At 48.1% G+C, this 22,864-nt stretch overlaps 1 protein-coding gene across 4 annotated transcripts in view; it reads right to left on the reverse strand.

The window, feature by feature from the left end:
• The window catches only part of CCDC57 (coiled-coil domain containing 57), a 118,563-nt gene that overhangs the window by 92,696 nt on the left and 3,003 nt on the right, over positions 1 to 22,864 (reverse strand). For all 4 annotated transcript variants that reach the window (XM_057501869.1, XM_057501870.1, XM_057501871.1 and 1 more), the window contains exon 2: positions 8,811 to 9,222. In XM_057501869.1, the coding sequence (XP_057357852.1) occupies positions 8,811 to 9,222 (412 nt within the window). The remainder of the gene's footprint in view (positions 1 to 8,810; positions 9,223 to 22,864) is intronic.

A 22,864-nucleotide genomic window follows, 5' to 3' on the forward strand; every position in this document is an offset into this window, starting at 1 on the left:
TCATCAGCTTCCTGAAGAACCTTTAGTAGAGCAGACTGGGAGAATGACCAGTTTGGGGGCTATGTCTTTAGTTTTGAGTGCTTCCCTGTGGAAGAGCGCGTTTGGGCTGATGCAGGACCCACAGCTCACTACTGAACAATGCCAGGCATCTGTGTGTGATCGAGACGCACAGGAGGTCATTCCTGAGGGAACCACCAGCCTGGTGGACTGGATAAAAGCCCCTGTGAGGTCTGTTTATCCTGAGAAGGGTGACTGCCCAACTCCCCCTATAAATGCCAAATGGAACACCCCAGATGCAGCAGATATGCTTCATATGCAAGCCATGTGGGAATTCACCAAGATATTCACCCACTGACTATTCCTGTTACACAGGTCATGGTGAATGCCGGGATTAAGGGGGCCCCTGTTACATGGGCACCCCATGAAACCTTACTGCTACAAAATTGAACACAAGAAGCCTTGTCAGATTTGTTATCTCAGCTTCCCCACATGGATCCTATTGATACATTAAAGTAATTAAGAAAATGGGGAGGGACAAAGGGGAGAGTCCAGAGACTCGACCCAACAGAGTGGAGTCTTCAGATGGTTACTGAAAAATGGGGTGAATAAAGTGGACACTGACGGCATTGAAACAATGGTGTTAATAAAGCACTGCGGGATACTGGGCGGGCCGGTGGGACCCCATGCCGTTACCCCAGCATTACAGAGGCCCAAACAAGTCTGCTCTACTCCAGTCTGGAGGAATTTAGAAAGTCTGAAGGCCAAGATTACAGTGAGAAATATGAACAGGAATCCCTGGTCAGGTAGGTTAATCAAGTTAAAGATTGACCAAAGGTCCAGGTCTTCCAGCCACACCCCCAGCCAGGGACCTGAGGCCACTTGCACATGCAGGGGTAAAATGGCCAGGGGGAGAAGAAACTTCCCTGGGACTCCTTGATGCGGGAGCCCGATGCACTGTGATCCTAAAGCCTGTTGAAGGTCTTGATGGGGACGAAGGTCAGACTGGGAGCATAAGGCTGATGGGATTAAGGTGAAAGTTTGGTTGAAAACTGGGGTATCTGAGCAGACTTTGTATGAGGTGCATCTCCTGCATCTCCTTTTCCTGAATGTATTATTGGGATGAATATCATGTCTGAGTGGGCACTGCTTCCCCTACCTAGTACTGCAAAACAGAAGGCATGTAAGCCCACCCTCAGGCCAGTTGTAATGGAGCATGCTAAACAGGAACTGCTGGAACTGCCCGAGCCCACTCAGATGGTTGACTTGAAGCAGTACCGAACACCTGGTGGACAAAAATAGGTCATCACTGTGATTAGTGACCTGCTAGACGCTGGAGGGCTGGTGCCCACAGATTCGCCGTACAACAGTCCTGTGTGGCCTGTGCGAAAGGCGACGGCTCACGGAGATGAACAGTAGACCATTGAGGCTCAAAAGTCGTACCACCTGTGGCCTCCACAGTTCCAGACATGGTCTAACCATACAGGAAGTACAGCAGGCTGCAGGAGGCTGGCACTCAGTGACGGACCTCGCACATGCTTTCTTCTCCACCTCGATCTCTGAGAAGAACCGACCCCAGCTTGCCTTCCCATGCAAAGGATCCTGATTTACATCGACTGTGCTGCCTTGGAGTTATCTGAACTTACCGGCTTATTGCCACAACTTGGTCAGTTGGGAGTTGGACTTGATGCGGGTCTCAAGTGTAATAATACAATATATTGATGACATTATGATAATATCAGAAACCAAGAGCAGGCTAGGACTGATCTGAACATGATAGTGGCGTACATGACCAACTGGGGCTGGTTAATAGAGCCAGCAAAGGGCTAAGGGCCTGCTCACACAGTGAGATTCTTAGGAATAACATGGGCGGAAGCCACCCAGGGCTATCCCACAAGTGACTAAAAATAAACTGCTGTCACTACCTACACCCAGAACCAAACGAGAATCCCAGTGTTTGGTTGGTTTATTTGGATTTTGGAGGATGCATATTCCACACCTGGGAATATTGCCCGCTCCCATCTATAAGACGACACAAAAGAAAGCTGTATTTGGGTAGGGACTTGAACAAAATCCGGCCATGTCTGAATTACAAAAGGCAGTCATGCTCTCAACACCTCTGGGCCCTTATGACCCCCACTCATGATTTTGGAAGTGCCGGTCACCTGTACCCATGCAGACTAGAGCCTGTGGCAGAAACCCATGGGTGCCTTACAGCAGTGACTATTGGGATTTGGGAGCAGAAAATTTCCAGATGCCTCTGCCCAATACACACCATTTGACAGACAATTATTAGCATGCTATTGGGCATTAATTGAGACTGCCTCAATAACTTAAGGACATAAAATGATTTTGAAACCTGAGATATCCATAAAGTCATGGGTGATGTCAGAGAAATACTGTAATAAGGAAGGCAGTGCCCAGCAGAAGCCACTGTTCTGATCACAAAGGGCTGGCTAAAATGAACTGCCAGCCACAGCGGACTGAGACCACTGCCAGCACACAGACAGAAAGGCAGCCCTGCCCACTGCCCAACTGGGGCTCCACTGTAGAGGAGAACCGGGCACTGGAGAGGAAGGAGTTGTGAGCTTCTGGGTGCCACAGAGCACCTTCTTCATAAAGCCATTACTCTCTAGACTAGGAAGCAGAGCAGATTCATCTAATACAAAGGAAGAAACACAGAAACCCTAATAAAAGGGAGGCAGAGGAATATGGTCCAAACAAAACTATAGGATAAGACACCAGAAAGAGAGCTAAAGAAACAGAGATCACCAATCTTCTTGAAACAGATTTCAAAGTATAAAAGTCATAAATATGCTCACAGATCTGCAGAAAAGTATTGAAGACCTTAGGGAGGACTTCAACAAAGAGATACAAGAACTGAAAAGAGCCACTCAGAGCTGAAGAATACTGTAACTGAAATGAAACATACGAGGGAGGGAATGAATGATTGATTGCTGCAGAAGAGGAGACAATCAGTGAGATGGAAATCAGAAAACGGAGCTGAGGCACAGAGAGAAAAAAGGACCTCTAGGAATGAAAGAAGGCTAAGAGAGCTGTGTGGCCAATCCAAAGAAAACAATATTTGCATAATAGGGGTATCAGAAGGAACAGAGAGACACAGAGGGGTAGAAAGTCTCTTTGTGGAAATAATTGTTGAAAACTTCCCCAGTCTGGGAAAGGAAATAGATACCCAGGTCATGAAAGGACAGAGAGCCCCAGTAAAAGGAACCCTAAGAAGATAACACCAAGACATATAATAATTAAAATGACAAAGATTGAGAAATACCAAATGATTTCACTCATCTGTGGAATATAAGAACAAAGGAAAAACTGAAGGAACAAAACAGCAGCAGAATCACAGAACTCAAGAATGGACTAACAGGTACCAAAGGGAAAGGGACTGGGGAGGATGGGTGGGGAGGGAGGGATAAGGGCGGGGAGAAATAAAGGGGGCGTTAGGATTAGCATGTATAATGTGTGGGGTGGGGGGTCATGGGAAGGGCTGTACAACACAGAAAAGACAAGTAGTGATTCTATAACATTTTGCTATGCTGATGGACAGTGACTGTAAAGGGGTCTGTGGGGGGGACCTGGTATAGGGGAGAGCCTAGTAAACATAATATTCTTCATGTAATTGTAGATTAATGATAACAAAAAAAAAAAGAAAGAAAAGGGGGATTACTCCCTGATAGGATAAAACTAACTAAATCAACGATTAATGCATGCTTTAAATATCCTTAATTTTGATCATTTAAAGGGTGTTAGATGATCAGCTATGGATATACATTTTTCTGATAATATTCCTTTCTCTTAAAAAAAAAAGAAAAAAAGCAGTTCCTGTGTGGTGGTCTCCAATAAGTTCTTCACAAGGGTATAAAGGGCATATCGAAGTGTGGGCAAAGGGTTTGTTTGTATTTATACAGAGCATCAAAGCCTAATTTGGCTACCCAGAAAACGAATTAAGATACGATATGAAGAAGAACTTTCAACATCAACATTCTCTGGAAGAGTCATTCCAGAAGATGATCATCAAAAAACTTCAACAAAGATCCTGGCCCTGTTGCCGTTGTAGCTGCATTCATCCCACCGGTTCCTGGACTTGCCATGGGAATGAAGGAGACATCTAAGCTGGCCTGTGCATACGGTAAAACAACAAATTTGACTGGATCTCTACTGTTGGAACTCAACCAAGAATTAGGAGAAGTGCAAGTTGCAGCGCTCCAAAATCTTGCGACTATAGACTATCTACTGTTAAAAGAACATATGGGATGTGAACAGTTCCCAGGAATGTGTTGTTTTAACTTGTCTGATTTTTCTCAAACTATTCAAATTCAGTTAGACAATATCCATCATATCATTGATAAGTTTTCACAAATGCCTAGGGTGCCTAACTGGTTTTTTTGGTTTCACTGGAGATGGCTGGTAATTGTAGGTCTGCTTTGGTTATGTAGCTGTATTCCTATTATGTTAATGTGTGTATGCAATTTAATTAGTAGTTTAAAACCTATACATGCTGAAGTTACTCTACAAGAAGATATGTCAAAGAAATAATCAATCTTCCCAGGTTTTCTTCCATCTGCTACTTCTATAGCTTTTCTTCTTCCTTCCTAATTACAACCCTTAAGTAGAATTCGTGCCTCATATCGACAATTACCGAGTATCATAATTCTTCCAAGTGGCAAAGATACCTCAAGACAAATGCTGGGCATAGAAGCCACAGGGCATAAATATGCAAAGAAGTAAAAAAGCGAACCTTTTCAAAGAATATTGCTTCTCTCTCACTTACCAACTTTACTTTTCCCTGTATGGCCCTGGAAGATGGCTGGTTAGCCAGAGACGGGTAAGATTCCTCAAGGGAGGAACAACCTAAGACAGGCACAGTCGCAGGGGGGCCATCAGGAGAGGATAGAAATTGGGGACCAACAGAGGTGAGGCTTAGAACCTCACCCCCCCTGTTTTGAGAGAAATCTTCTGCATCCGTGGATGTTGTTGCCCATCTAGCTTGGATTAACACATAGTCTACAGGCACACACCTGATCATCTACATTTGCCCTCTTACAGCACTAAACTATGTTTTCTACCTTTATCCTGCATCTACCTACCACTTCAGCATTTTATTAAAAATAATAATAATAATAATAATAATACGGGAGAAATGTGGGATTCACATATAAATCAAGTATAAAAATCAAACGAATATTCATATTTGACCTGATTGTTTATAGTTCATGATGCGTGATCAAAACCAAAAGTTTCTGTGATGACTGCCCTTGTACTGTTCACCATGTAAAAACTTATTCACTATGTAAGAATTTGTTCACCATGTAAGAACTTGTTCGTTATGCTTCAGAAGATTGGAGACTGTTGAGAATTAGGCTTGGGGTGGATTAATGATTGTGCATTGAGTCCCCTATACAGAATTTTATTGTTGTTAACAACCATTTGATCAATAAATATGAGAGATGCCCTCTCAAAAAAAAAATGACAAAGATTAAGGGTAAGGAGAGAGTATTGAAAGCAGCAAGGGAGAGAAAAAAAATTACTTATAAGGGAAACCCCATCAGGCTATCACAGACTTCTCAGGAGAAACTTCACAGGCCAGAAGGAAGTGGCATGAAATATTTAATGTACTGAAATAGAAGGAACTTCACCAAGAATCCTCTACCCAGCAAGATTATCATTCAGATCTGAAGCAGAGATTAAACAATTCCCAGATAAGCGAAAGCTCAAGAATTTATAACCACTAAACCAGCATTACAGGATATGTTAAAAGGACTGCTGTAGATGGAAATGTACCTAAGGTTAAATAGTTTGCACCAGTGAAAATAAACTTACCATAAAGGTAGTAAACCGATTACTTACCAAGCAAGTACAAAATTAAAACAAAAGTAGTAAAACCAATTATACACAAAATCAGTCAAGGGATACCCAAAAAGTGTAACTTACGACATCTAATACATAATGTGTAGAGGAGGAAGAAGAAGAAAAAAGGAGCAATTTTAGATTGTGTTTGAAATAGAACAATCAGCAAATCAATACAGACTGCTATATAGTGAGGAAGCTATCCTTGAACTTTTGGTAACCGCAAACCTGAAGCCTATAATAGATACACAAAAAATTTTTAAAGAGAAATACAATCACAACACTAAAGAAAACCATCAAATAACAAAGAGTGTAAGAGAGGAAGAAAGGAACAGAGAAGAACTATAAAAACAACCATAAAACAATTAATAAAATGGCAGTAAGTACATACCTGTCAATAATTACCTTAAATGTAAACGGAATGAACGCACCAATCAAAAGACACAGAATGGCAGAATGGATAAGGAAATAAGACCCGTCTATATGCTGCCTACAAGAGACTCATTTCAGACCCAAAGACATACACAGACTAAAAGGGAAGGAATGGAAGAAGATATTTCATGCAAACAACAGAGAGAAAAAAGCAGGAGTAGCAGTACTTGTATCAGACAAAATAGATTTCAAAATAAAGAAAGTCACAAGAGACAAGGACATTACATAATGATAAAGGGGGCAGTCCAACAAGAGGACATAACCATTATAAATATCTTTGCACCAACACAGGAGCACCTACATATGTAAAACAAATACTAACAGAATTAAAGGGGAAATAGATTGCAACGCCTTCATTTGAGGAGACTTCAACACACCACTCACATCAACAGACAGAAAACGAATAAGGAAACAGAAGCACTGAAAAACACATTAGATCAAATGGACTTACTCTACAAAGCACTCCACCCAAAAGCAGCAAGATACACACTTTTCTCAAGTGTACATGGAATGTTCTCCAGAATACATCACATACTAGGGCACAAAAAGAGCCTCAATAAATTCAGAAACACTGACATTGTATCAAACAACTTCTCAGACCACAATGGTATAAAACTAGAAATAAATTACACACAAAAAAGCCTGCAAACACATGGAGGCTGAACAACATGCTTCTTAACAATCGATGGATCAATAAACAAATTGAAACAGAAATCAAGCACTACATGAAGACAGATGAAAACAAAAATTCAATAGTCCAAAATCTGTGGGATGCCCCAAAAGCAGTTCTCACAGGGACGTACACAGCAATAAAGGCCCACCTCAAGAAACAAGAACAATCCCGAATAAACAGTCTGAACCCACAATTAAAGAAACTAGAAAAAGGCAGGCAGAGCCCAGAAGAGTTCCACAATGAAATGGAAACGGTTCCTTCAGGAGCAGGCTGTCGGGGGGACGTGAGGAGGCCCACACCGGGCCCATGAGCAGGTGGCCTCTTCTCCCCCAGGACCGCCGCTGGGTCCCCCTGACGAGGTGCTGATCACCTCGTGGGCTGTGCCCCGTGAAGGCTCTCAGCTGAACAAGGGCTGCCTGGTTCACCGATGGCGGTTCCGAGGTGAACAGACAGTATCCTGTTTGGAAAGCTGCCGCATTAAGGCCGGAGGATGGCAAGCCTCTGGTGGAGGAAGGTAAGAACAGATCCGCTCAGTGGGCCGGGCTGCAGGCTGTGTTCCTGGCAGTGACGGAAGAACCGAACAGCGATGAAAGCCCGTCTGGATTTGTACTGACGCATGGGCTGTAGCCAATGGTCAGGTAGGGCAGTGGAAAACTGGACTAATAAAGGAATGCCACTGTGGGGCGCAGCCCTATGGAAATCACTCTGGGGATTTAAGGGGCGCATTAAGGTAGGGCATGTCAGTGCCCACCAGAAGGTGACTGGAGCCGCCAGGTGGACCTGCGGGTGTGCTCCCCTGAGGCGGCCGCCTGGGTCCCTGAGGTGAGCGTGCGTGGGGAGGCTGCGGCAGTGCAGAGGCGGGCTGATTCGGGCCATACTCCTCTTGTATCCTGTGAGGCTCAGAATGCTGAGAACTGCTGTGTTTCAACGAGAGAGACAAGGACTGCAGGTGGCTACGGGGAATCCCGGGGGGGAGTCCCCACCCATAGCTGGCACGTGGACTACACTGCACCAGTGCCAGGAGCCCCTGGGGGCTGTAAGTGGGTCCTAACTGGAATAGACACTCACTCTGGACTGCGCTATGCATACCCAGTGGTAGATGCAAATGCTCAAACCACCATTAAAGGATTGGAACAGAAGATACTGTACCAATTTGGACCACCAAGTTACATCTCTTCAAACCAAGGGACAACCTCACAGCCCATGGCTGCAACTGCGGGCGCCAGAAGCAGGGAAGATTACCAAGCAAGAGACTGTAATGTTACCCTTAAATCTTTATGTGAGAATTCCTAAGAGCCTGTTGGGTGGACTGTGCCTTCGCCGCATGTGGTCAGGCTCAGGGCTGACAGTGAGCGCAGCTGGGCTGCCTAGTGGCCAGAACAGCCAGCTAGCTCTCACCCGGGTAACCCTGCCCTACGTGAGGGGGACTGGACTGAGGGGGAGGCCCTTGCTAGACCAGTATCACTGCCAGTACAGTAGTGGAATCTAATGTTCTTTCCACAGGCGGGAAAGTCTGGGTAATAAACGACAAATGCAGAGAAGGAGAAATTACACCTGAGGGCAGAGGGATGATAAATGGGTTATGCAACCAAGGAAATCCAACCTTTTGTTAATGCCGACGCTCAGAGCAAGAGAATAGCATCTCTTAGCAAATGCATACCAGGTGCCCGGAAGGGTGAAGCTGGATGTTTTACCACTTCTGCCTTTGGAAGCTGACAAGGTTGAGTGACAGCCTGCGAGCAGGAGTTCTGTTGCTTTGGGTCCTAACTTCCAGGTCCCAGCGCCTGGGCGCCCGCACGTCACAGGCAATGCCCGGACCTCAGTGCAGTCGCAGGGCCCTTACCTGCGGACCCGCTCCAGCTCCAGGCGGTGCAGCCGTACCTGCCGCTGGTACAGCTGCTGCAGGTCCTCCCGCTGCCCAGCCTCGCTGGCGAGCGCCTGCTTCAGCTTGGCCACCTCGATCTTGAGCTCGCTCACCGCGGCCTGCTGGGCCTCCTCCTGCCCCCGGACAAGGCCGAATGCTGCCTCGTAGCGCTCCAGCTCGCGGTCCCGCTCCTCCAGCACCTGCAGGTTGTAGACGAAGTCCTCCCGCAGGCGCCGCAGCTGCCCCTGCGCCTCCTCCAGCCGGCCGCGCGCGTCCTGCAGGGCCGCCTCCTGCAGCTGGGAGCGGTGGGCCAGCAGCGCCCTCCACTCTTCCTCGTTGCGGACCAGCAGCTCGGTGAGGGCCTGCCCTGAAGGCGGCGGCATTGCAGCGACTGCAGAAAAGGGAAGGTGAGCACTGGGCTCCCCACGAGGGGCTCCACCTGTCCTTCCCCGTGCCCACCTCTGGCCCCTGGGCAGGAAGTGCGTCACGGACCAGGAGAATGCCCCGGGCCAGCTTCTGCCGTGGGGTCAGGGTGGACTCCCGAGGCCCTGAGGCGGCTTCCCTGGGGCCCCGGGGAAGCAGGGAGGGCTCAGCGCAGTGAGTCCAGGGTCGGAGGGAAGCAGAGGTGGCCCGGCCGCATCAGGCACTCTCCCGGTCCGCAGGTGCGGGCACTGAGGCAGCCACGCGCAGCACTGGACTCCCCCCCGTAGACGGTGGAAGCACTAAAACAAGAGTTTTAGACACTTGTTTACACTTGCGGATTATTACTGGCTCTGAGCTCAGCATAACCGTCCTTAGAACACAAAGTAAAACCGGAGAGCACGTGACCCGCACCGGGATTGGGCGCTGAGGGCTGTGTAAGTATCAATACTGACACGTACCGAACTGAGGACCTGCGGGAAGCTGAGCACCCAGAACACCAGGACCCGCACAGAGTCGCATCTTTCACAGGGACGAAGGAAGGCGACCCCTCAGGCGAAGCCAGAATTTTCCTGGCACTGGCATCCGAATCTGAATGAACCCCTCACCTAGGTCTTCCATGAATGAGGTGGGGAAGGGGGACGCAGGACGGAACACACAAAGGGCCCGAGCTGGATCGACCAGCCAGATTCCGGAGTGACAGGCAGAATGGCCTGCGGCCCATGCACGCTACGGAGGAAACGGGATGGCACGAGATCATACCAAGGTGGCATCCAACTGGACCTGGGACAGACCTGTGACCTCATTAAAACCTCATTTACATAGTAAAAACCATGCCCCTCGGCGCCATGACAGTTTCCTGTTGTCGTGGCAACCCCCAGAAGAGCCCTGATAAGGAAAAGACTCCCTCTTCTAGAAAGTCTTCCCAGAAAAACCATGCCTACTCTGCCCTTTGCACTACATACTGTGAGTGCCCCACAAAAGCGCTAAGAGGCCCCCGGGGGGCTACTCTGCCTCCGGAGCAGCCGTGCCCCGCACCTCCCGCCTCCTACTCATAAATCCGCCTTAAGCTGTACCTCAAGGACTTCTGTCCGGAGTGTAGCCAAGAGCCCCGCACGAACGTCCCCCCAGTCTCCTGTCGCGTGAGGGCAGTGCTGACGCAGCGCATGGCTTGGTGTGATCTCTCTGCAAAGCACCAGCACTTGGGCCTTCGCAGGCCACAGGCTCTGTCACACTCGGCTCTGGGTGAGAAGAGCCACGGGGATGGAGAGTGAACGGGCTGGGTCCGGCCCACGGGCCTGCTTTGCTGTGAGCAGGCGATGCCCTCACCAGCACCTGTGTGACAGATGCTGCCACCTCCTGCAGCTGCTCCTCGCAGCCCCTGACCCTAGGGCGCCAAGACAAGACCAGTCTGGACACAAACATCCACCCACAACTCTTCCCTGGGGTCCCAACAGGCCCAGGCCCGCCTCAGGTAGGGGAGAACGCGCATGCGCCGCGGGCCCAGCTCCTCTCAGGGAGCCTGCCTTAGAGAGGGGCAGGGTGCGGGGGTGGGGTGGGGGGAGGCCACGCCGAGTCCCAGAGGGAGAGGCCGAGGCAGCGGGAGGGGCCGGGGAGGCTGCGGGGCCTGCGGAGCCCTGTGATGCTGTGGTACGGCAGGAACCACAGATCTGGTTTCTGGCACGCCGCTCCTTAAAATCCTTATAATTTCCTGAGCAACAGAAGCCATAGGAGCACTTTTATTATATTTAGTTTTGGTGCTCAGTTCCTGAAATAACTCCAGGTGATAGGGAGTCTCCTGTTGTTCCTGACAAACCTCTTTCTGCCACACCTGGATTCACGTCAGTGAGGGGACCCAGAGAGCTCCGGACAAGCGCAGGACCGAGGCTGTGTGCCGGGGGGACCGGCCGCATGGCCAGAGGGCTGCGACTTCCAGTTCCGCCTCCCAACTTCCAGGAGGGGGAAGGAGCTAGAGGTTGAGTCGGTAGCCAGTGGTTCACTCAATAGTGCCTGTGTGATGAAGCCTCCAAAAGACCCTCAGCGAGGGGGTTCAGAGAGCTTCGGCGTCTGTGAACACGTGGGGTGTGGGGACAGTGGCGCCTGGAGAGGCCATGGAGGCTCTGCACCCTCTCCCCACTCCTTGCCCTGCACATCTCTTCCATCTGGCTGCTCCTGAGTTATAGCTTCTATAATATACAAGATAGTGCACACTGATTCTACAGTCAAGCAGTGATCTAGTAAATGGACTGTTTTCCCGAGTTCTGTGAGCTGCTCTAGCAAACTAATGGAACCCATGGAGGGGGTCATGGGAGCTCTGACTTACAGGCAGGCAGGCAGAGCCCCGGTGACAACACGGTCTTGAGACTGGCACCTGAGGTGGGGGAGGCAGCGCTGAGGGACCGAGCTCTTAACCTGGGGGGCCTGTGCCAACCCCAGGCAGTTAATGTCAAAACTGGGTTAGACTGCAGGACACCCACTCGGTGCCTGTGAGGCTTAAAGAACACTTGGTGGAGAAAAAGCCCCGCGCAGGGCAGGGTGAAGCGGAGCACGGCGAGAGCCCAGGAAGGTCCCGGAAGCAGTCACGGCCTTTCGGGGCAGCAGAGCTCCCGGCGTCCTGCAGCCTGGTCCTCCCAGGGCGGCCTCCCCGCCGGGCCTGGAGCGGCCAGGGCTCCTCTGCGGCAAAGCCGAGGCGCCGGCCCGTGCAGGCTCCCCTCTAGCTCACCCCTGCTGCGAGCCAGACCCCAGCACACCCGCGTTTCTCCTTAGCTGCGACACGTCCTTGCAGGCACCTGCTTGCCATCTCAGTAGTTGAATCACTGTTGTATACTTGAAACTAATACAATATTGTTTATCAACTATACTCCAATTTAAGAAAATAGGGTCCCTATAGACCACCTAAGCAGCCCACCCTGTGCTTCCGCCCCAGTTCCCCTCAGCTCTTTTCAGTGGCACCCCCTCCACGCAGCTGCCCAAGCTGAACAAGTGGAATCAGCCCACACCTCCCGCTGCCTCTCGTCCCCCAGTCCACGCTTGGCCGCCGTCACCCCTCAGCTGAAGTCTCCCCCAAGAGCCCCCAACCTGGCCCTTCGGTCCTGACTCACCCTTTGATGGCCACCAAAGGGATCTTTTTTAAAGAAAAGCATAACCCCAGGGCTTCCGTGATACAATGAGTTATAAGAAATACATATTTCCCAGGTGTATTTGGTCTTCATCCACGGTTCCTGAAAACACCACAGTCTTAAAGGTGAACCGGGTGTTTTGTCATGTTAACGAGAGACTTCTGGACCCCCGCCCAGGGGTAGGACCCGAGGCTGAATCAGCCAAAGGCCCTGATTGAGTCAGGCCTGCCTACAAAGCCCTGACAGGAGCTCCTCTCCCTCTGCTCTCTGCTGCCTGCTCGGTTGGGTCCCGTGGCTTGTGGGCGAGAGGTTCCACGCCTGGGGAACCAGATGCCTCCGCGGGCCACGGAGCCGGGGCCCAGGCTCCACCAGGACAGACGCTCCTGTATTCGGGACCTCGCCCTGTGTCTCTCCTCATTTGGCTGTTAACTTGTATCCTTTATGGTACCCTTTATTAAACTGGTAAATCTAAGTGTTTTCCTGAGTTCTGCGAGCTGCTCTAGCAAATTAATGGAACCTAAGGGGGAGCTGGTGGGAACCTCCCATCTGTAGCCGGCAGGTCAGAAGCACAGGGAGCTGCCTGGGTCAGGGTCAGGCGTCTGGGGTGGGGGTGGAGGGCGGTCTTGCAGGACGAGCCCTTAACCTGGGAAGCTGGTGCTGTCTCTGGGCAGACAGCCTCAGAACTGAGTTCTCATCACTCTGCTGGTGTTCAAGAACTGCTTGGTGTAGGTGGGTGTGGGAAGACCCCCCTCCCACATACTTACACACATTGGCGTCGGGTCTGGGTACCCGCATGAAGTTACACTACTGTTACTGCTGTGTGTAATACTGTTACTGTTACACATACACATGGGGAAGAAACCCACCATTGCATTTGGTGTCAGAGATCCGATAGCCTCCCATTCTACAAACGTCATCTCAAGCCTCCTGCCACCATCGCCTTCTTTCAGGGCTGGACACACCAAGTGGCCCCATCAGCCTGGGCTCCATACCCCTCTGCCTGGGTAGAGGTTGTGGGGAGAGGGTGCAGAGCCTCCATGGCCTCTCCAGGCGCCACTGTCCCCACACCCCACGTGTTCACAGACGCTGAAGCTCTCTGAACCTCCTCGCTGAGGATCTTTTGGAGGCTTCATCACACAGGCACTATTGAGTGAACCACTGGCTACCGACTCAACCTCATACCCCCAGCCTACATGCAGCCTGCCTCCCGCCACTGAGACCAACTCAAATAACACCCCAGGAAATCTTTCCTAATCTTCAATCCCATACTGCTTCGGTACCTTTGCCCTATTCAGACCCTTGTCAGGAGTAGATGGTTCACAGCTTCTGCATCATTCTTCTCGACATGTTCAGTATGGTGTCCCCAACACTGGCAACTTCAGCACACAGGAGGTACTCAAAAGTATGTGCCAGTAATTAAATGGGAAACCATATCACATGATAACAAATAGATGGGTTCCACAGTACACTATGTCCCCTCAGGAACCTGCACCCCTGGCCCCTTCCAAAACACTGCGGCCCCTCCTCCAGAGGCCCACCTTCCTTGATGTGTGCACAGCCTGTGTGCTGCGTGGTCTGAGACCCCTGGGCGGCTGCACCAGAGGAGGGCACTGCACCACTGAGGAAGCTGGCCCACCACCCCGGCCGCTCTGGCCTCAGATACCCAAGCACCCCTGCCTGCCAGCCCTCACCCTTCAGATTCAGTCACCTCAGTCCACAATAACTTGATCTTTAAATGTCTTAATGCATGTGTTGATGAATTACAGAAAAATAAGGGGCATTTACTTTAAAAAGCTTTGGATTCAGTAAAAACTAGTTAGTGGTTTCAAATTTAATCAGTGGCCAAGTATTGCCCCCAGAAGACAGCTAAGATTTCATGAAATCACCTCAGATTCTGTTCTGAACCCCAATCCCTGGCATGTAGAAGGTGACCACAACTGGTTGTTTAATTCATGAGCAAACCCCTGCTATTACACTTAGAGTGCTATGTCATTGTAGCCAGAAACAAGGATACTAGGGAAGATAAAATTCTCACAGATGCAGTAAGCTTTCTTAAATTCATTCATTTATTCACTTAGTAAGTGTTTGTTTAGCCCTTACTAGATGCCAGGCACTGTTTCACCTGCTGGGGACAGACAAGCAAGGCCCCAACACTGCCAGGCTGTCATCCCAGCTGGGGCCAGACAGCACCCTGGGGACAGATGTGCAGAGGAATGACTTTCCTGCCAGCAGAGCAGCTGGGGGCACAAGGACGGTCTGGACAGAGGCCGGGAAGCCTCTGCCCACAAGGGAAAGGTGGGAAGGGGCTCTCCCCAGCCTTCAGAAGGCTTCCACGCCCTGCTCAGCCTGCAGTCCTGGCACTCCCTGCAGGGCGCTCAGGACCCTGGGAGACCAGGTCACTGCAGATCAGGCCAGCCACGAAGCTCAGGGAAAGCCCGTGTGGGATGGCAAGAGTCATGGCAGCCTCCACGGGTGTGGGTTCACTCACACTAACTAGACATCTACGGCTGCCCCCAAGACACCCAGGAGGCTCACAAGCCCAGCCACTGCTGTAGAGCCTCCCGAGTGAGGAGCCAGCGTGCGGCCTACTGAGTCTAGGGTGCGCCACAGTCCTGCCGACAGAAGCTGATGCACACACAAGCCACCCACCTGCCCGGGCACAGTCACAGGCAGAGTCGGGATCCAGGAAGATACACAGCATTAAATAACGCCAATGATTCTGTGATCTTCGATGACTTAGACCGACTCCTGAAGAGCCATGAGGCATCAGTTCAGAGAGCACATGGAGGTGGGCACGGCCGCCAGCCCCACCTCCTCCAAGGGCTATTCATTAGGACCCTGTCCTGTGTGGGCGTCCTGCCACCAGGCTCGCCTCTTAAATGCATTGGTCACACAGCCACCACTCTTCACCACTCAAAACCCTGATCAGAGGCGGAGCCAAGATGGCAGCGTGAGTAGGACAGTGGGAATCTCCTCCCAAAAACATATATATTTTTTAAAATACAACAAATACAACCAATCCTAAAAGAGAGACCAGAGGACACAGGACAACATCCAGACCACATCCGCACCTGCGAGAGCCCAGCGCCTCGCGAAGGGGGTGAGATACAAGCCCCGCCCCGGCGGGAGCCGAGCGCCCCTCCCCCCAGCTCCCGGCGGGAGAAGAGCGGGCAGAGCGGGAGGGAGACGGAGCCCAGGACTGCCGAGCACCCAGCCCCCGCCATCCGGGCCAGAGCGCAGACACAGTGCGTGCGCAGGGGGCCCTGGATGCTAGGGAAACAGGGCAGCAAGACCTCTGAGCAGGTGCCGAAGTTGGTGCCCCTGTGACAAAGAAAAGCGAGCGCTGTTTGAAAGTCTTAAAGGGACAGGGACCCACAGCTGGATGGAAACAACCCAGGTCACAGCCCAGTGGCTGGAAATTACAGGGAAAACTGGGCGCACTAACCCCCTGGGCAACAGCTCTGAGACCCCTCACGGAGGTAAACACCCAAACAGCCCCCCGTCCATTACCCCTCCCGGGGCCCCGCCATTGCAGAGTGGCGGCCTGAGGCTGGCCACGCCCACAGCAAGGGAGCTTCCTCCATAGCGGCCGGGCAAGACACAGAGACCCACTCTACACGCAATTGCCCAACACAAGCCACTAGGGGTCGCAGTTGTCCCAGTAAAGAAAGGCCAGTAGCAAGTGGAAAGCTGATAGACGCGTCAATAGCACTCCACTGCACCTATCAACATGAAAAGGCAAAAAAATGTGATCCAGACAAGACTAACCTTCGGCATCTGCTACATCTTCCCCTGAGAAGGAACCTGGGGAGATAGATTTAGCCAGTCTTCCTGAAAAAGAATTCAAAACAAAAGTCATAACCATGCTGATGGACTTGCAGAGACATATGCAAGAACTAAGGAAGGAGAATTCAGAAATAAAACAAGCTCTGGAAGGACTTCAAAACAGAATGGACGAAGTCACCTACAAAGGAAAACCCATCAGGCTATCATCAGACTTCTCAACAGAAACCCTACAGGCCAGAAGAGAATGACATGATATACTTAATGCATTAATGGACTAGAAAACAGAGAACAGGAACACAGAGAAGCTGATGCAGAGAGAGATAAAAGGATCTCCAGGAATGAAAGAATTCTAAGAGAGCTGAGTGACCAATGGAAATGGAACAATATCTGCATTATAGGGGTACCAGAAGAAGAAGAGAGAGAAAAAGGGATAGAAAGTGTCTTTGAAGAAATAATTGCTGAAAACTTCCCCAAACTAGGGGAGGAAATGGCCTCTCAGACCACAGAGGTACACAGAACTCCCATGACAAGGGATCCAAGGAGGGCAACACCAAGACACATAATAATTAAAATGGCAAAGATCAAGGACAAGGACAAAGAATTAAAGGCAGCCAGAGAAAAAAAAAGGTCACCTACAAAGGAAAACCCATCAGGCTATCATCAGACTTCTCAACAGAAACCCTACAGGCCAGAAGAGAATGACATGATATACTTAATGCAATGAAACAGAAGGGCCTCAAACCAAGACTACTGTATCCAGCACGATTATCATTTAAATATGAAGGAGGGATTAAACAATTCCCAGACAAGCAAAAGTTGAGGGAATTTGCCTCCCACAAACCACCTCTACAGGGCATCTTACAGGGACTGCTCTAGATGGGAGCACTCCTAAAAAGAGCACAGCACAAAACACCCAACATATGAAGAAGGGAGGAGGAGGAATAAAAAGGGAGAGAAATAAAGAATCATCAAACTGTGTTTATAATAGCTCAATAAGCAAGTTAAGTTAGACAGTAAGATAGTAAAGAAGCTAACCCTGAACCTTTGGTAACCACAAACATAAAGCCTGCAATGGCAATAAGTACATACCTTTCAATAATCACCCTAAATGTAAATGGACTGAATGCACCAATCAAAAGACACAGAGTAATAGAATGGATAAAAAAGAAAGATCCATCCATATGCTGCTTACAAGAGACTCACCTCAAACCCAAAGACATGCACAGACTTAAAGTCAAGGGATGGAAAAAGATATTTCATGCAAACAACAGAGAGAAAAAAGCAGGTGTTGCAATACTAGTATCAGACAAAACAGACTTCAAAATAAAGAAAGTAACAAAAGATAAAGAAGGACATTACATAATGATAAAGGGCTCAGTCCAACAAGAGGATATAACCATTATAAATATATATGCACCCAACACAGGAGCACCAACATATGTGAAACAAATACTAACAGAACTAAAGGAGGAAATAGAATGCAATGCATTTATTCTGGGAGACTTCAACACACCACTCACTCCAAAGGACAGATCCCCCAGACAGAAAATAAGTAAGGACACAGAGGCACGGAACAACACACTAGAACAGATGGACCTAATAGACATCTACAGAACTCTACATCCAAAAGCAACAGGATACACATTCTTCTCAAGTGCACATGGAACATTCTCTAGAATAGACCACATACTAGGCCACAAAAAGAGCCTCAGTAAATTCCAAAAGATTGAAATCCTACCAACCAACTTTTCAGAACACAAAGGCATAAAACTAGAAATAAACTGTACAAAGAAAGCAAAAAGGCTCACAAACACATGGAGGCTTAACAACACGCTCCTAAATAATCAATGGATCAATGACCAAATCAAAATGGAGATCCAGCAATATATGGAAACAAATGACAACAACAACACAAAGCCCCAACTTCTGTGGGACACAGCAAAAGCAGTCTTAAGAGGAAAGTATATAGCAATCCAGGCATATTTAAAGAAGGAAGAACAATCCCAAATGAATGGTCTAATGTCACAATTATCGAAATTGGAAAAAGAAGAACATATGAGGCCTAAGGTCAGCAGAAGGAGGGACATAATAAAGATCAGAGAAGAAATAAACAAAATTGAGAAGATAAAACAATAGCAAAAATCAATGAAACCAAGAGCTGGTTCTTCGAGAAAATAAACAAAATAGATAAGCCTCTAGCCAGACTTATTAAGAAGAAAAGAGAGTCAACACAAATCAACAGTATCAGAAACGAGAAAGGAAAAATCACGACAGACCCCACAGAAATAGAAAGAATTATTAGAGATTACTATGAAAACCTATATGCTAACAAGCTGGGAAACCTAGGAGAAATGGACAACTTCCTAGAAAAATACAACCTTCCAAGACTGACCCAGAAAGAAACAGGAAATCTAAACAGACCAATTACCAGCAACAAAATTGAAGTGGTAATCAAAAAACTACCAACGAACAAAACCCCCGGGCCAGATGGATTTACCTCGGAATTTTATCAGACATACAGGGAAGACATAATACCCATTCTCCTTAAAGTTTTCCAAAAAATAGAAGAGGAAGGAATACTCCCAAACTCATTCTATGAAGCCAACATCACCCTAATACCAAAACCAGGCAAAGACCCCACCAAAAAAGAAAACTACAGACCAATATCCCTGATGAATGTAGATGCAAAAATACTCAACAAAATATTAGCAAACCGAATTCAAAAATACATCGAAAGGATCATACACCATGACCAAGTGGGATTCATCCCAGGGATGCAAGGATGGTACAACATTCGAAAATCCATCAACATCATCCACCACATCAACAAACAGAAAGACAAAAACCACATGATCATCTTCATAGATGCTGAAAAACCATTCGATAAAATTCAACATCCACTCATGATAAAAACTCTCAACAAAATGGGTATAGAGGGCAAGTACCTCAACATAATAAGGCCATATATGATAAACCCACAGCTAACATCATACTGAACAGCTAAAAGCTGAAAGCTTTTCCTCTGCGATCAGGAACAAGACAAGGATGCCCACTCTCCCCACTGTTATTCTGGAGTATGCCCACATAGTACTGGAGGTCCTAGCCACAGCAATCAGACAAAACAAAGAAATACAAGGAATCCAGATTGGTAAAGAAGAAGTTAAACTGTCACTATTTGCAGATGACATGATATTGTACATAAAAAACCCTAAAGACTCCACTCTGAAACTACTATAGCTAATATCGGAATTCAGCAAAGTTGCAGGATACAAAATTAACACACAGAAATCTGTGGCTTTCCTATACACTAACAATAAACTAATAGAAAGAGAAATCAGGAAGACAATTCCATTCACAATAGCATCAAAAAGAATAAAATACCTAGGAATAAACCTAACCAAGGAAGTGAAAGACTTATACCCTGAAAACTATAAGACACTCTTAAGAGAAATTAAAGAGGACACTAACAAATGGAAACTCATCCCATGCTCTTGGCTAGGAAGAATTAATATCGTCAAAATGGCCATCCTGCCCAAAGCAATATACAGATTTGATGCAATCCCTGTCAAATTACCAACAGCTTTCTTCAATGAACTGGAACAAATAGTTCAAAAATTCATATGGAAACACCAAAGACCCCGAACAGCTAAAGCAATCCTGAGAAGGAAGAATAAAGTGGGGGGGGATCTCACTCCCCAACTTCAAGCTGTACTACAAAGCCACAGTAATCAAGACAATTTGGTACTGGCAAAAGAACAGAGCTACAGACCAATGGAACAGAATAGAGACTCCAAACATTAACCCAAACATATATGGTCAACTAATATTCGATAAAGGGGCCATGGACATACAATGGGGAAATGAAAGTCTCTTCAACAGATGGTGCTGGCAAAACTGGACAGCTACATGTAAGAGAATGAAACTGGATCACTGTCTAACCCCATACACAAAAGTAAATTAGAAATGGATCAAAGACCTGAATGTAAGTCATGAAACCATAAAACTCTTAGAAAAAAACATAGGCAAAAATCTCTTAGACATAAACATGAGTGACCTCTTCTTGAACATATCTCCCCAGGCAAGGGAAACAAACGCAAAAATGAAGAAATGGGACTATATCAAGCTGAAAAGCTTCTGTACAGCAAAGGACACCATCAATAGAACAAAAAGGTATCCTACAGTATGGGAGAATATATTCGAAAATGACAGATCTGATAAAGGCTTGACATCCAAAATATATAAAGAGCTCACACATCTCAACAAACAAAAAGCAAATAATCCAATTAAAAAATGGGCAGAGGAGCTGAATAGACAGTTCTCTAAAGAAGAAATTCGGATGGCCAACAGACACATGAAAAGATGCTCCACAGCGATTGTCATCAGAGAAATGCAAATTAAAACCACAATGAGGTATCACCTCACACCAGTAAGGATGGCTGCCATCCAAAAGACAAACAACAACAAATGTTGGCGAGGCTGTGGAGAAAGGGGAACCCTCCTACACTGCTGGTGGGAATGTAAATTAGTTCAACCATTGTGGAAAGCAGTATGGAGGTTCCTCAAAATGCTCAAAATAGAAATACCATTTGACCCAGGAATTCCACTTCTAGGAATTTACCCTAAGAATGCAGCAGCCCAGTTTGAAAAAGACACATGCACTCCTATGCTTATCGCTGCACTATTTACAATAGCCAAGAAATGGAAGCAACCTAAGTGTCCATCAGTAGATGAATAGATAAAGAAGAGGTGGTACATATACACAATGGAATATTATTCAGACATAAGAAAAAAACAAATTCTACCCCTAGCAACAACATGGATGGAGCTGGAGGGTATTATGCTCAGTGAAATAAGCCAGGCAGAGAAAGACAAGTACCAAATGATCTCACTCATATGTGGAGTATAAGAACAAAAGAAAACTGAAGGAACAAAACAGCAGCAGAATCACAGAACCCAAGAATGGACTAACAGTTACCAAAGGGAAAGGGACTGGGGAGGAGGGGTGGGAAGGGACAAGGGCGGGAAGAAAAAGGGGGCATTACGATTAGCATGTATAGTGTTGGGGGGCACGGGGAGGGCTGTGCAACACAGAGAAGACAAGTAGTGATTCTACAGCATCTTACTATGCCGAAGGACAGTGACTGTGAACTTGGTGACAAATAGTGATTTTACAGCATCTTACTATGTTGATGGACAATGACTGTGAACAGGGATATGGGGGGGACTTGGTGAAGGGGGGAGCCTAGTAAACATGATGTCCTTCATGTAATTGTAGATTAATGATACCAAAATTTTTTTTAAAAATTTAAAAACAAAACAAAAAAAACCCTGATCATGTGACACTGTGCCCAAGGCTTTGACCATCTTCAAGGCTGCTTGGCACAGTATGCAAAGACCCCTGGGGAAGAGGCTGTCCATATCGCTCACCACAGCTCCGTCTGGATTTCCAGCAGCTCCCCAGACAGAAACCAGCTTCCACTGTGAACACCAGATCCCGCGGCCCTTAGGACCACAGAGGCAAAGCCCAGTATGCGCAGGGCTTGCTCCTTCCTTACCCCACCACAGAGGAGCCTGCCCTGCTTCTGTGCAAATCCCAAAGGCTGGTCCTACAAGCCCTGGGGCTGAAATTCATTGGCTTTAGCTGCACAGCTTCAAAGTCTGGGTGCAATCTGTCTGTCTGCAGCAGATGTCCCCAGCAAGAACCCAGTTTTCATGAGAGCTCACAATAAAACTTCTGGGGAAATGCAGAAGTCTCCCAAGAGCGGAAGGGCCACTGTTAACTTGGCCTGGTCCATGGCATCCACAGTGTTCTAGAAGAACCAGTGGGGTCAGGAGGCCTACCTCAGCAGGGGACAGACCAGGATCATGCTAGGTCACCCCATCACTTTGACTTTCTCTTTTGTGAAATACTGAGCTTTCTCTTTTATCTACAGGGGATGTTGGAAGTTTACCTGTCAGGTCTGAAAAGCACTTGGAAATCCCCAGGTCTTAGGAAGATGGAACTAACTCCTCATGAAAGCCATGGCTTCCCTCTCATGGAAAACTTGCAGGCCCCAAACAGACACAGGCAGCAGAGCCCCTCTGGAAGACCACCTTAGTAATCAGCTAGCTTGAATGCACGCCTAATGTTTACATGATGCTGCAAACAATACAGTGTGGAGCAGCTCAGGAGTTGCTCACCTGAAACCCACCAGGTCTGCAGTGGGTGACCCTAAGCGTGTGGCCCAGCCCAGGGAGAGGTCAAGGGAGCTAGCTGCACCTGGGGCTTGGTGCTCTGGGTGCAGAGCGCAACAAGACAGAGGCTCAGAAGCCCGCATCTTCCATTAGTGAGGGACTCAGATACTTCTTTACAAATTATGACAGGGCCAAGACTGCCACAGCCATGAACAGGATCCTTGGCCAAGTCCTCTTAACAGCCAGCCTCAGCGTTCAGAGGAATGATTCAAGATGAAGGATGAGTCCCAGGGAACTATAAAAAGGAGCTATGTGGAAAACAAAGGACTTTGCAAGCACAGTGGGCTTTGCAAGGGGCTTGTGTTGGCCTGGTGGTACCCGCTCCCCATCAGGCTGCCGCAGTGACTATATCCCGGGTAAACAGGGAAGGGGCACGAGAGGAGGATTCTGTCCCTGACAGTCTCAGCCCTCTACAAGACAACCAGACCATCAGAGGAAAACATGTCAGAGTCAGAGATGAACCCGCAGGTCACC

This window comes from Manis pentadactyla, chromosome 4 (genome assembly GCF_030020395.1).
Source record: "Manis pentadactyla isolate mManPen7 chromosome 4, mManPen7.hap1, whole genome shotgun sequence".
In the NCBI taxonomy this organism is placed as follows: Eukaryota; Metazoa; Chordata; class Mammalia; order Pholidota; family Manidae; genus Manis; species Manis pentadactyla.